This window comes from Myodes glareolus, chromosome 19 (genome assembly GCF_982192425.1).
Source record: "Myodes glareolus chromosome 19, mMyoGla1.1, whole genome shotgun sequence".
NCBI classification, from domain to species: Eukaryota; Metazoa; Chordata; class Mammalia; order Rodentia; family Cricetidae; genus Myodes; species Myodes glareolus.
The window spans coordinates 48,254,011-48,268,585 of NC_142044.1; the positions used below are offsets into that span (position 1 = coordinate 48,254,011).

At 51.1% G+C, this 14,575-nt stretch overlaps 1 protein-coding gene across 3 annotated transcripts in view; it reads right to left on the reverse strand.

Moving 5' to 3' along the window:
* Positions 1–14,575, reverse strand: part of Celsr1 (cadherin EGF LAG seven-pass G-type receptor 1) — a 140,001-nt gene that overhangs the window by 24,023 nt on the left and 101,403 nt on the right. For all 3 annotated transcript variants that reach the window (XM_087899159.1, XM_087899160.1, XM_087899158.1), the window contains exons 10-20: positions 10,086–10,271; positions 8,841–8,954; positions 8,156–8,330; positions 7,291–7,432; positions 6,864–6,984; positions 4,849–5,032; positions 4,437–4,538; positions 3,543–3,637; positions 2,906–3,115; positions 1,835–2,018; positions 305–448 (exon numbers count right to left, since the gene is read on the reverse strand). In XM_087899159.1, the coding sequence (XP_087755285.1) occupies positions 305–448; positions 1,835–2,018; positions 2,906–3,115; positions 3,543–3,637; positions 4,437–4,538; positions 4,849–5,032; positions 6,864–6,984; positions 7,291–7,432; positions 8,156–8,330; positions 8,841–8,954; positions 10,086–10,271 (1,657 nt within the window). The remainder of the gene's footprint in view (positions 1–304; positions 449–1,834; positions 2,019–2,905; positions 3,116–3,542; positions 3,638–4,436; positions 4,539–4,848; positions 5,033–6,863; positions 6,985–7,290; positions 7,433–8,155; positions 8,331–8,840; positions 8,955–10,085; positions 10,272–14,575) is intronic.

The following is a 14,575-nucleotide window of genomic DNA, read 5'->3' on the forward strand; positions in this document are numbered from 1 at the left end:
CACTCATAGCTAATGCTCTTAAGCTCACACACAACACAATCTCTTTTGTGGTCTGCTTTCAACAAACATAACACATGTATGTGGAAGCTACAACCGAACAGCTTGGAAGATGGGGCCTGTTCTGAGCTCGGTTCTACATCCATGAGAATCTCTCACAGTATTTATAGAAGATGCTTGAACATCACTCAGTCCTGCTTGCTCCACGACTCGTTCAGGGTACACGCAGGACTCTTAGAGGGTCACTCTCTCCTGAAAGGACTGAGACACTCAAGGCAACAAGGGATTTCTGTGTAGGCGGCATCACCTTTTTTCTCTGGCGGTTTGAAGGTGTCCGCTGGGAAGGACACAGAGGACTCCAACTCCCTTGGGAACTCTTCCCGAATGCTCTCAAACCTTGGCACCTGGGCACCGGTGAAGTTAAACTTGTCGAAGACGTCAACTGCAAGAACTGGGACAATTCCTTGACTCACTCCCACGTGCTAGCGCTTTCTTGAACCCCGGGTTTTGAAATGATTGCTGTTGCTTCCACAGCAGCCATTGTCTCTAGGGAACCTACTGAGAGTCACACAACAGGACACCCGAGGGTGACACAAGGCAGAGTGTGGCTCTTTACAGTGGCACCTGGCACTGTCCTGCATGGCTCTGGCGGGGTGAAATATGAGGGGCAAGGCCAGCCACAACATGGCGGCGAAGGGTACTGCCCCACTCTGTTCTTCCGGCCGTGCCATCTCCCCGCAGCCTTTCCAAGTGGTGGAGAGAGAGGCAGAGTTGGTGAAATTGACCATGATAGAGCAAGCTCTGTAGCACGAACTCACACTGTTTGCTCTCTGCCTTGTAGACACACCTACAGGCCCCTGATGGGACACAGCGTCAAGCTGTCCTTCAGCTGGTGCTGGCCACCACCACTCTGACAAAGAGGTAGAATCATGCCTGTATGTGCCAGGGGCCCCCTCACATCATCCCACCCTGTTTTAGACTGCCTGCTAAAAGCTGAGCATAGAGGTACATGCCTTTAAACCCAGCACACAGGAGGCAGAGGCAGGTGGATTTGTGAGTTCCAGGACAGCCTGGTCTACAGAGTGAGTTCCAGGATGGCCTGAAATGCATAGTGAGACCCTGTCTCAAACGAACCCCTCAGAAAAGACTCACTGCCCCTTGAGCCACCTGTAGAAGGAGTGAGGGGCAGGAGGAAAAGCCTGTGGTGTGGGGTAAGGGACCTCAGAGGGTCTATATCAGCCATGCTGCTGGTCCCACACCTAGTTAGGGGAACTCTCTGTGGGATGGTGATCTTCAGGACTTGGGGACTGCTTGCCAGCTTTGTCCAGACAGACTGGGAACTGATTTTACCAACCAGGGGCTTTAATCAGGACTGTTAAACTCCCAAGCCCAGAGATGTGTGTACTAGCGTTGGATGTAACATGGACCATGGGGTGCCAGTAGCACTGATTGCTCCCAGGCTGGGAGAGCCTGCACCTCCATCCCCATCCTGCACGTACTTCCATCTGTGGTCAATGGGAGAGGGCATATTGTCCCCAGGCAGGCTGCACTATGTAGAATCCCAAACCTGGATGTCTAAAAGGCCAGTTGGACTGCAAAGACCCCAGGGTGACACCTCCACAGAAGTATCTGGCCCCAGGAATGACATCAGCCATTGTAGATGTCTTTCAAGTTGGGCGTCTTCTCCCGTTTTACAGAAGAAGCAGCTAGAGGTTAGAACTGAGCTGCCGGCTCACTTTTCTACAGAGTGCCCCCTCCCATTTCACTGCCGGTGGCCAGCAAATGCCCAAAGTCCCCGGGGGTCAGGTGTTCTGCCCTCCCACAGGTCAGTTCATACTCATGTTGGCGGTGATGATGATGAAGGGTCTCAGATAGGTCCTTTTCACATTCCGGGCCACGTTGCTGAAGTACGCCTCGAAGTGCCTCAGGAGCTGTGCAGCGCCACCCTCACTTCGCTGGATCTGTTCCCATGATGCCTGGGTAGCCGGGGCCAGGAGGGCACTGCCTGTTTGGACAACATCCTAGACAGACAGACAGACAGACAGACAATGGTACTCGGTCTTCTGTCCTCAGACGCCTGGTACTGAGATGGAGCAAACCATCTTATAGACAGCCAGGAGCTGACCAGAACTGAGCTGGGCCAGGAGAACATCATCAGAGTCAACATCAGAGGCCAGAGACTGCCAGGAGAGTGTCCGGCTGAGGGCCGTGCCAGGAGGAGGGAGCAAAGCAGGGCTACAAATAGACATTGGCGGTCAGAGACTCCGCCAGGAGCGTACCCTGCTGGGGTCTCACATAGACAACCCCAGACACTAAGGAGAAAGATAGGCAGGGATGTCTCTTCATTTTAGACCCCGGACCACACAGGTAAACCAGAGAAGGGAACTACAGTGTACTTCGCTGGGGATGGAAGTGTGGCGAGGCCAGTTGCGGACATACTTATGGGGCGATGCCCCACATCTACACCCACCACACCAGGGCTTGTGTGAAACAGCCTTCAGCATGGTATTGGATGTGGGACTTAAATGACATGGAGCAGAGGGCCTGTGAGGGAGGTATCTGTAGGAGGCTGAAGAGCCTATTCCTAGGCTTCACCATTCTCTGACTGTGCTCTTGGGCAAAACCTAAAAACCCTAAGCTCCATGTGCCCCAGTTTCCTTATCTGTCAAGGGGTAAGAAAATATGCATAGCTAAAATACTTGCCACTTAGAACGCTGTGCCTACTCAGTGGTCCCTAACCATTAGCATTGCTGCTGTCAGCAAAGCTGTGGTCTGCCCTTGCCTCGCGAGACTTTTTCACACCTGAAATGAAGGGATGCCTGGACAAGACCCCCGTACTGTGCTTCACCAACTGAGCCCAGCTCCTGACCCCTCGACTCCTGCTGCACTAAGTTCACCCTCCTCTTACCTCATGGAAATTAGCCTCCCGAGTGGCTGCCAAGTCGAAACCCTGTTGGTGGCTCTCATGCTGCAGGATGCGGGCCAGCAGCTGGTAGGCTGTGCGCACATCATTGCCAAAGAGAGTGCCATTGCGCTGTGTGGCATTCCTCAGCGCCTTTGCCAGCCTCAGGGACCTGTCTCCATCCATCTTTGTCTCGTTACGGCTCAGCTTCTCATTCTGGGACAAAAAAAAGAAATGGCAACGTTTGCAAATGGATTTCATTTGTTCTGGCCCTTCCCGCCATTCAGAAATTCTCTACTTTTTAGTATCCTTCATAGTGCTTCAAAGATTTCAAACCCAGAAATGATCCTGAGTTGACAACAGTAGCAAGAAAAGGGCAGGCCTGTTGGGCGGGAGTGTGTGGAAGCAATGTCATAGTTTGGTGACAGTGAGGACTCTGTGTCTACAGAACCAGAACAAGGGGACAGAAGACCTATGTACTTGAGGCCAGCCTGACTCACCTGAGTGAAGGAAGTGGGCCTGGCCCCTGCAGCCCCAGGGTTGTCCCTTCTCCACTTGCTTCCAGATTCACAGCCTCTTGGGAGCCATACATGACCCAAATGCAACCCCTATAGCACCTCCCCAAGAGGCACCTGTGACCTACCATGACCTTGAGATCCACAAAAGAGCCCGAGGTGCAATTGAAGAGCTCTGGGGGAAGCCAGCCCTTCTCCCCGCTGCAGTGTCGAATTGCATTGCCTTGGGAACAAAAGCATGCTCAGATGGTGGGTGGCCACCTAGTAACACCACAACCCGACACATTTGGCCAGCCCTCGCCCTGAGCACAGATGAGGGTCCAGGTGGGGGCTATGTCAGTCAAGGTCACAGCCACAGGACAGGGCCAACACATGCGTTCATCTTTCATGCTGAAACCCAAGCTGCCCTGATAGGCTCAGACCCTCTGGGTTCCCGGCAATACAAGCAACTCTGTGGGCATGGGCAAGTCTGTGAGACAATGAGCCAGTGCTGAAGACCTCCACACAGGGCTTACTGGAGACAGCACAGACACCATTACTTGCCATTTTACAGAGAACAAATACCATAGACAACAAGATGACTTGCCAAGGCCCTAGGCAGAGTGGCAAAACATTTTCATCCATTATGCCCCTTTCATGTTCTGCCTCTTGCTATTGAGGGGAAAACTATGTCATTTCTCCCAACACATTTCTTAATTGCATATTTGAAAATCAAATTAAAGGTGTATGGGTGTTTTGTCTGCATGTGTGTCTGTGCATCACCACCACATATGTGCCCAGTGCTGGGGAGGCCAGAAGAAAGCTTTGGATCCCCCAGAACTGGAGTTACAGATGGCTATGAGCCACCAAGTGGGTTCTGGGAATTGAACCCAGGTCCTCTAGAAGAGAAGTCAGTGTTCTTAATCAAGCAGCTATCTCTCTAGCCCATGGGATTCTTTCAGCATTGACATTCAAAAGCTCAGATGCTCAGCCTGCCTGAGACTGGTTTCCTATCCCGAGGAAAACCCAGGCACAGGACTTACCCACTGATCCTTTGGGGCATGGCACCGCTGCAGGCTGTCCAAATTTCGTCTGTGGCCACCAGATGCCAGCCTCAAACGCTCTGGGACACCCATTGTAGATAACTGAGGGCAGAGGAAGGCATCATTCAGCTTGGCTCAGCCGTACACGAAATGCACCAGTCTTACGTCCCACCTGCAAAAGGCTCCTGACAAGAGTGACCCCCACCCCCGCACCTTCCAGTCACCATGCACACTAGTGCCTCACCAAGACTAGGTTTCTAGAAGGCCAAGAGCACTCAGAATAAAGGCTGCCAGGATTCTCGGAGCCCAAGGGATATGCAGGCACACGCATGTACATGCTAGCGCACACATGTTAAACACGGCAGTCTGCTCTGCAATGTGACCAGAAAGGGGTCAGGGGACAATAACAGACCTTCACAGCCGAGTGAGGTGACCTCGGCAAAGGGGTTATCACAGCGGTTGCACTGGCGGCCGATAACGCCAGGCTTGCAGGCACACTGCCCAGTGTCCATGTCGCAGGCCCGGCTGTGGGAGCCATGGGGGAAGCAGTCGCAGGGAAGGCAGGCATCCTGGGCTGGGGGCTTGTAGTAATTCTCCTGGAAAAGGCATAGTTGGGGCCAGTGAGATGGGTCGGTGGGTAAAGGTGCTGGCCACACAAGTCTGGCCGACTGAGATCTCTACGGAATTGTCCCCTGGCCTCCCCATGTGCACCACGACACTAAATAAAGAAATGTAATAAAACTCTTTTCTTACACTTCTTGGAAGTACTAGGATGGAGCTCAGGGCTTCGTGCATATTTGACAAGTTCTCTATTCAAAACTATTCCAAAGCCTCTCCTCTCCCCCAGACAGGGACTCCCTTCACAGACCAGGCTGGCTTTGAACTCATGATCCTTCTGCTTCAGCCTCCTGTGTGCTGGAATTACAGGTATCTAGTACCACACCTAACTAAACACTTTCTCTAACTTAACAATATGCTTATTTTGTACATACGTGCATATGTGTATGTGAATACAATGGTGTGTCGGGAGGTCAGAGGACCACTTTCGGGTTGTTCATGCCTGCTGCCTCATGGAATCCGGGGACTGAAGTCAGGCCAGTGTGCAAGGCCCTCTACAAGCTGAGCCATCTTGCCTGTCCACTTTAAGTTCTGATGAGAAAAACCTGTAGGCATCTTTCCCCTTAATGCTGTAACATGCCTCTTCCTTCCTCCTGCCACCCACAGATGCAATTGGCCCCTCTAAGCATGCAAGACCAGGCCTGAGCCACGTTCATCCACATTCATTTCAACTTGACAGTGTTTCGAGGCACAAGGCCTGTGTCACTGTTGGAATCACCGTGGAGCACTCGGGGCCAGACTGACACTGGAGAAGCATCACAAGCAGCCCACGGTGACAATTTCCTTCCTTCTCACCCTGTCTCCTTGACAGCATGTCCCTTACTGAGTGACTACAGCTACCCTAAAACCCAATGGCAATCTTCCAGAGGCAACTTTGAAGGCCCCTGCAGTTGGGGGCGGGGCTTCCTACAGCACACAGGAACATATTCAGAAGCTGTGAGACCAGGTGTCCAATGCTGTACACACATTAGGTCTGGATACCAAGACAAGGTATGGCTTGTGTATATGTGTGTGGCGGGGGAGGGCGGTAGGAGGGGAGTGCCGGGGACCAAATCCAGGGTCTGTGCAATGCCACGTGTGTGAGCTCCACCTTCTGAGCCATATCCCCTGCCCTCCAGATTTTAAAAACTGCCATCACTAAGTGCCAGCTTGGTAAAAGGGCAGGACAGCAGCCGACTAGGAAAACCAAGGCTGATGCCAAAGATGTGGCAGCCTGCACAGAAATGCCTTGATCTCTTGTTCCTCAGTTGGGTGTGGGGCTGAAGAAAGACTAAAGGTGGCTTCTAGATCCCATAGTGGGACAGTCTGAACCAGTTTAGATGTAAGCGGCCCTGGAGTGTTCACAGAGCACAGGTGAGCAACCCAATATATGGTTGTTTGCTTTGGTGTTCAAGATAGGGTTTCTCTGTGTAGCCCTGGCTGTCCCAAACTCTTTCTGTAGACCGGGAAGGCCTTGAATTCACCAGCCTCTGCCTCATGAGTACTGGGATTAGATGCGTGCACCACCACTGCCCAGCACAACCCAACATCTATATGCGTGCATATGAGGGTGTATGTATGTTTGTGTGGCTATGTACATGTAGGAGTGCACACTGATATCTGTGCTTATATAGAAGTGTATCTGAATACAGGTGAACGTGTGTATATGAAAGTTTATGATATATATATATATATATATATATATATATATATATATATATGGGTGTATCTGTCCATGTGTGTAGACTCATGTTTGTATGTAGGTCATACTGTGCATGCATTGCTGGGCACAAGTCGAAGGGATGTGGAGACAGACTGGTGGCCTCTCACCTTGCACTGGCATTGACCATTGGTCTTGTTGCAGTCTGGATCAAAGCCTTGACTGACGGCACAGTGACAGGGGCCACACACCGGGTTCCCCCACCAGCCTTTGGGGCATGGAAGGTCGACTCTGATGGAAAAAGAAGGTAACAGATGAAGGATACTCAAAAGAAGTTTGTGCCCTCATCCTTACCTTTAAAGGCCATATACCCAACCAGACTCTGTCTACAGAAATGGTTTAAAATGATAGCTTTCTCCATGTTTTCGTCTGTCTTAAAGAAACACAGGAGAATCCCAGTGAGGGCCTCAGGTTAGTGTGGCATAGACAGGAGAGGCAGGGTGGGGATGGCGTCTGTATCTCCCCAGGGGAGAAGAGGCAGGGAAGATGGGGACAGAAGCCAAGGGGACCACCAGGCAGTGTCACAGGCTCCCTTACTTGTTCTCGCAGTACTGCCCATAGTGGCCGGGCCCACATTCGCAGGAGTAGCCGCGGGGACTGTTGGGGGCGCGCACACACGCTGCTACGTGCTTGCAGGGGTTCAGGAGACACGCGTCCACACACTTTCTTCCAAAGTACCCTGAGGGGACAGGGCCAGCATAAGCTCTGCTTCAAGGCTTCTCCTGCATCCCACGCTTCCCCAAGCCGACGGTTCCTGCCACTCAGCAAAACGGAGGAGCAGCCTCCCCTCCAGGTCACAGGAGACAGATTAGGGAAACATGGAAGGCAGCCAGCCCAGGCCAGGGGAGGGTGGATGCAGGGGTGTATGTCTTGACTGTTCTAGACACATGGACAATGGGAGCTCTGGATGGATAGCCTCAGTGTGTCTCCATCCACCAGGTCCAAAGGTGACCAGTGAATGTATGACTTTAGGATGTGCCAGTTTTATACTACTGTGCTCCAGCTGCACTTGGAAATTAAAGTCTCAAAATGTTCTCTAGGCTAAGAAAGAAAAAGCAAGGGAGTCTGCTTCCAGTAGAAAGGTCCTCTGCTTTCCGAGGGGTCTAGGGAGGTTGAAAGAAGGTCTACCTCGGTAGCCCAGGCTAGCCCCCAGGAAACTCACCACGCAGCCCAAGCTGGCCTCAGATTTGTAGCAGTTTTCCTATCATGGCTGACATTTCCTCCCAGGTGCTGATATTATAGGTGTGAGCCACCATGCATGAGAGGCCATTTCTCATAAGACAGCTCAGGACCCCATAGCCTCACTGAGTTGACCGGGGAAGCTAATGCCCCAAATCAGTTTCCCTAGATGCACTGTAGCCACCAAAGGCTCCTCTATGATGGTGTAAAGGGAGGGCCCCACCTCTGTCGCAGATGCAGGAGTAGCTATCCCAGGTGTCACGGCAGTGGCTGTGTGGAGGGCAGGGGTCTGAGGCACACGGGTCCTCCACGTCACAACCATCCTTTACCCTGACCTTGAGGGCGTCATTCATGTTCAGGGTGGCAATGTTGGTAGACGTCTCCCCCATCCTCACGCCCTGCATTTGAAAAAGTGAGGGCAGCTGGACTCAGTCCCAGAGTGCTAGAACTGGATGAACCCCAAAAGGTAAAGAGACGTTAAGAGAGCCCCCAAATTCTCTCCCAGTCTGAACAGTTCTTATTGAGGCCAGAGACATGGGCAGTGCTGGGTCACACAGCATGGCCAGCGGCAAAGGAATGTGTGGTTTGTGTCCCCTGCAGGGGGCAGTGAGAGGAACAAGGGACATGTGAGTTCCTCCCTTGGTAGTTGTGGGACACCTGTGTGGATATGAAGTTGGACCAGGTAGCCATGGCAGAAACAAGAGGATGAAGGCTGGGGATGTAGGGACTGAATCCTGGCATAAAGAAAGCTACGGGGAAGGTAGAAGTGAACAGGAAACATGAGTTAAAGTTTAGGGTGCCTACTAGATGGCCCTTCCTTTGTTAAAAACGAACCGAAGAGTCATACCAACTGCAGTGATGGCGGCCTGAGCCAGCCATGCAAAGACATAGTGCCATGCCCACCATACCTGCATACAGCCTCGGAAACCATGGCGCACAGACAACTTGTCCTCAGACACACCTCCGATGACGATAGTCCGCATCTTCAACCCCGGAAGCTGGTTCCCAATCTGCACCGTGCTCTACACGGAAAGAATGAAAGTGTCTGGACACACTTTCCCAATAGGAGGAACTGGGGTCTCTGGACACACCTTCCCAGTGGGAGGAACAGGGGTCTCTGGACACACCTTCCCAATGGGAAGCACGGGGGTCTCTGGGCACACCTTCCCAACAGGAGGAATGGGGGTCTCTGGGCACACCTTCCCAATGGGAAGCACGGGGGTCTCTGGGCACACCTTCCCAACAGGAGGAATGGGGGTCTCTGGGCACACCTTCCCAATGGGAAGCACGGGGGTCTCTGGGCACATCTTCCCAGTGGGAGGAATGTGCTAAAGACCAAGGCAGAGGGACACAAGTCACCTCCCTAGAGCCTCCAAAGGAACACTTGGCCTTCTGGAGAGAAGCAGGCTGGCTGTATGTGGCACATAGGGCATGGGATCCAGGTGGTCAGTGGGGAAGACATGGGCAACCTTCCTGCCCTATAATGAGCATAGCACCCAAAGAGCCATGCTGAGAGAATGGGCTGGGTTAACAGGAGGCAGGCAAGCAGTGGGGGCCCATGTATTACCATGGGAATACCATGGGTCTCAGCCGGCTCCCAGCCCCAGCAAGGGGCATCTAAACTCAACAGCTATGTACTCTTAGAATGTGGTGCAAGAAAGCCAAGACTCCGAGGCATTTTCTCAGCATGAGGGTATCTTCTGGCATGTGCCAGGTTCTCTGGCTGGCAATTGCAGAAGCCAATCTTGTTCAGAGAGCATTCTAAGGGTGCTGTCAGGAGAGTTGGGACAGATGTGTGTCTGTGTCTTCCAGCCTTTCAGGCCCCTCATCTTTTCCAGCTTAATTCACTATTTCCCTTTCTGGGAAAGGTGTGCTGGTATCTGTGCGTGGGGACAGACAGGCACAGGGCTGGACGATGAGATGCTACTCAAAGCATTGCAAAGGTACCTGAAGCACCAGGTGGGCAGGGCCCAACTCCAGACTACAGAAGTATCCTCAGCATACATGGAATAGAAGATACAAAGCCAGGGATGCCAACTAGTACTTCTCCAAACCTCCAAGGTCCCGGCAGGCGCTGGTACATTGGGCATCACTGTGCTTTCCTGGGGGCCAATGAAGGAACGGTTCCCAGGAGGGTACAAGTGCATACTCACTTGGTCCATCCCATAGTCCAAGGTCATGACGGCCAGGTATTTGATGTCCTTGCCCTCCTTGGCACTCCTCAGTTCTATTAGCACGTGGTGCCATTCTCCATCGGTTACCCGGGACTTGGACAGCTGCATGGACGCCACGTCGGAAGGGCCATGGGAGACCTCGAACTGGATGTAGCTGTTGAGAATCTGTAAGGCAGAGAGAGCCACACCAGCTGATTGGTGCACTGGCATGGCAAGCATTCTGCAGACATCTAACGACACAGACATGCGGACCGGTTTAGACATGGCACCAGCGTGGAAAAAAAAAAAAAAAAACGGATTTAAAAATTAGGAGCCAGGCATGATACTGCCCACCTGTTATCCCAGAACCTGGTGGAACAGCAGGAACGGTCCTGAGTTTGGAGACAGCTTATTCTAAATAGCAAGTGTCAGGCCAGCTGGGCTACATAGTGAGACTATCTCAAAAGAGGAAGAAAAGAAAACAAAGACACAGATTTGGCTGGGGATGTAGCTCAGTGGTAGAGCACTTGCCTGGCTATGTAAGGTCTGGGCTTTGCTCCCTAACAACAACACATACCAACAATTAGCTACAATTCTAGTTTGTCAGGCTCCAATCTTGTTTAAAGACATGCACGAAAATCACAAGTATTGCACCTAGCCTAGAACAGTGTTTTAAATTAATACGGTTTAGGTCAAGTGCAATGGTGCAGGCATTGAATCCCAGCACTTGGGAGGTGGAGGCAGGGCAAGTGCAGGGGAAGCTGAGGGGAGAGGCAGGGACATGTGGATCTTCGTGTGTTTGAGGCCATCCTGGTCTACACGGTGAGTTCCAGGCCAGCCAAGACAAAAACGAAAAACAAGCAAAACCACAAAGATAAAAGAAAGGAAGAAAAGAAAATGAATGCAGCTGGGGGCTGACAAGATGACCCAGGGGTAAAGGCACCTGCTGCCAAGCCTAATGACCTGAGTTAGACCCCTGAGATGCCCAAGATGGAAAGAGAGAACTGACTTCCACAAGCTGTCCTCTGGGCCCCACATACACACTACAGCACATACATGCACACAAATAATTAAAGAAGGAAATACATAAATGTCAAATTTTCAGATTAACACAGCTGGAGGAATGGCCAGAGATTTCTTCTCTTTCTTTCTTTCTTTCTTTCTTTCTTTCTTTCTTTCTTTCTTTCTTTCTTTCTTTTTTTTTTTTTTGACTTGACAGGGAACTGGGTGAGTTGGACCATCCTCCTTCGGTGGGTCAGGACATCAGTGTGACACTCTGAGTGACAAGGCTGAGCTGGAGGGCGGAGGCCGGGGAGAAGGAAGCCTCAGGTCTGCTAGGGGCTGCTTCCCCAGGGCTGCCAGCTGGTTCTGAAGACTCAGTTGCAGCACAAGCTGAAGAGGGTCATGCAGGTCCATGGGAAAGAGAAGAGAATTCCCATCCCAATCAAGCTGGATGGGCAGGAATCTTCAAGGTTTAGCACTGGGATGCTTAAGGGCGAGACATAGACACTGAGTAAACAAGAAACAGAGCAGATCTTGCAGGGACAGAAGCCTGGCTTTGACTCTGTGACTGCACTAACATGTTCTGGGGCAAATGATTCCCCTGGCTGCCACCAACAACAAACAAGATGACAAGGACACTGGTTCTCTCCAGATTTTCAGTACGGTGCCTAGCGTTCAATAAAAATTTCCCAAAGTCTGAGGACACAGTAACAGTAACATGTCTAAAAACTCAGAATAGTAGAACAGACCCAAAGGGATGACAGAATTGTCAGAACCAGGCTTGTAAGCAGTCATGAGAGTCACAGGCAGACTTGGGGACCAGCAGATTTTTGTTTCTGGCTGTCCATGTAACATTCCAGAAAGACCAAGCCACTACATTTCAATACAGTGAAGAAAAAATAGAAAGCAGGGCTGTGGCTTATGTAAGATGTTCAGGTAAAGATTAATGCCCACCAAATGAGACTTAGATTTAAAATCCACTGAACATGACACACTTGAAATGCAAAGACATAGAACATGTTGAAAGAAAAAGGGTGGACACAGTCAGGTAGTGGTGGCGCACGCCTTTAATCTCAGCACTCAGGAGGCAGAGGCAGAGGCAGAGGCAGAGGCAGGCAGATTTCTGAGTTTGCGGCCAGCCTGGTCTACAAATTGAGTTCCAAGACAGCCAAGGAGACACAAAGAAACCCTGTCTTGAAAAACTAAAACAAAAGCAAAAGGAGGACAGAGACACCATAGACAGAAGGGCTAGTGTGGCTGCGTAAGCAGACAGAGCACTTTAAGGCAAGCATCATCACTAGAGAAAAAAGGACTTTCATAAGGACACCAGAGCCAGCCTGCCAGGAAGGAAAACAGGGGAGCACCGAAGTCCAGATGCAGATTGCCACAATAACAGACCAAAAAAAAAAAAAAAAAAACCCAAAAAAAACAAAAAACAAAACAAAACAAAACACCCAGCTTTGAAAATGGCATAGGTTTTTTTTTTGTTTGTTTGTTTTTCTTTTTTTTTTTAGAGGTTGGTTGGTTTCTTTCTTTCTCTTTTTCTTTTCTTTTCGGAGGCAGGGTCTCATACAGCCCATACTGGGCTCCAACTTCCTCTGTGAGCACAGGATGGCCTTGAGTTTCTAATCCTTTGGCCTCCACTTCCTAAGTGCTGGGATTACGAAGGTGTGACACTATACCTGGTTTAGGCAGTGCTGGGAATTGAACCAAGGACCTTGTATACGCTAGTCAGGTGATCTACCCACTGTGCTACATCTCCAACCCCGGACACAGTCTGTTTAAACACAGTTAACACCACTGTCTTGACATATGCGGATCTCTCTACATCTCCTTGCTTGACAACTGCGGAGTACACATTCTTCTCAAATACACACGGAATGTTGACGAAGGCTGGCTGCATGCTGGCTTTAAAGCAAGCCCCAACACATTTCCAAGGACTGAGCTCACTGGGCCCAAGTGGTATGGCCTCTACCATGTTAGAAACAGTATCAAAAGGTTTCAGTACATGGTGCCTCATGCTGACTAACTCAAATACTCCACAGGCCCTGGAGGAAACCCTGATGGGCAGGACTAGTGTCACGACTGCTTCCTCTTGACTTTGGTCTACACCCAATAGCTGATTTCGGAAGGCAATTTTTACCTTTTTACATCTCGCTTCCTTTGGCTCACAGAGGTTTTCTGGGCCAGTGAGGTACTTTCTCTCTCTCACTAGCCTTGCTGGCAAAACCCCAAAGTAATAGATCAACAATGAAAATGAAAATGTCATGTGTCTACAGCAAAAGGAGAAGCCATGAATAAACTCCAGGACAGAGACAGAAGCAGCCGCCCATCTTGGACGGCTACCCACTTCAAGACAGGTGCCAGCAACAGCATGACTATTCCACTGGACAATGCAGCTGAATTTGGGGCACCTGACAGCAATTATCCAAATTGTCTGGGCTTTGGACACTCAAACGGCTGCATCACAATGTTACCTGGGCAGTCTGGAGGCCACAGGCTAAACATGTCATACAAAACACAACCAGAAAATTCCTGAGATGCCTGGGAGAACAGGCATACTGGGAATCATACTGAGGTGGTCTCTGGTAGAGGTCTACAGGACCCCTTGAGACCATCTTTGGTGCACCCAGTCTTCCTAGCTACAGTCCCTGAACTTATGGATGAGCTCCCAAAGGTAACTACTCAGTCAGGACTAGCCCTGCTGAATGCAGGCTTTTTTTTTTCTCCTACAGGTACACTAATGACAGCCTGTGAGCACCCATCATCACCTGACTCAAAACAGCCAATTTAATGTGTTCCGACAGAGAAACACCCACAGAGAAATGCCTTCCCCGGGCAGAACGGTGCTTCCAAGTTCAGCCCAAAGTGAGCTCCTGGGGCAGCAGGTAAACTCGTGAAATTACAGCTAACGAGAGAAGAACAATGACAGCTGCAATTACCCTTGACGCACATGCCAACACCCCCAACCCAAGTGGGGTGCTGGAGCCATGACCCCAGGTAAGTGGGCAGGCAGAGGCCAGAGACGGCTTCTGTCTGGGCTGACGGCCCCACCCTCTTTCTGCCAGTGCAAAGGAATCTCTCAAAGGGCCCTGTGGCCTCTGGCAGAGAACTGGAAGAGGGGAGGGCTCTGGATGTCCCATCTCCTCCCACTCTCTGAGCCGAGCCCTGTTCCAGGGAGACGGAGGGGTTCTCTGGCTGACTCAGGTCCCGCACGGCCTAGATCACACAGTCTCTAGCCTCAGCTTCAGACATTCTTCAGAGTTCACCTCTTCCTGACCATCTCCAACCCACCCCAACTGCCTGGCTAGGAATGAAGAGCAAGAATCCAGGGCCCAGCAAGCAAAAGAAACAAGTCGTAGCTCTGTGAGGATATGGGGACTGTAGGGGCCATCGGCACCAGTTCCAGGAACCACTACCTTTAGAAGTGTAATCTCGGGGCAGAAGTGCTATGTGTTTCACATGTCGGTGTGGCCAGACTCCTCAGG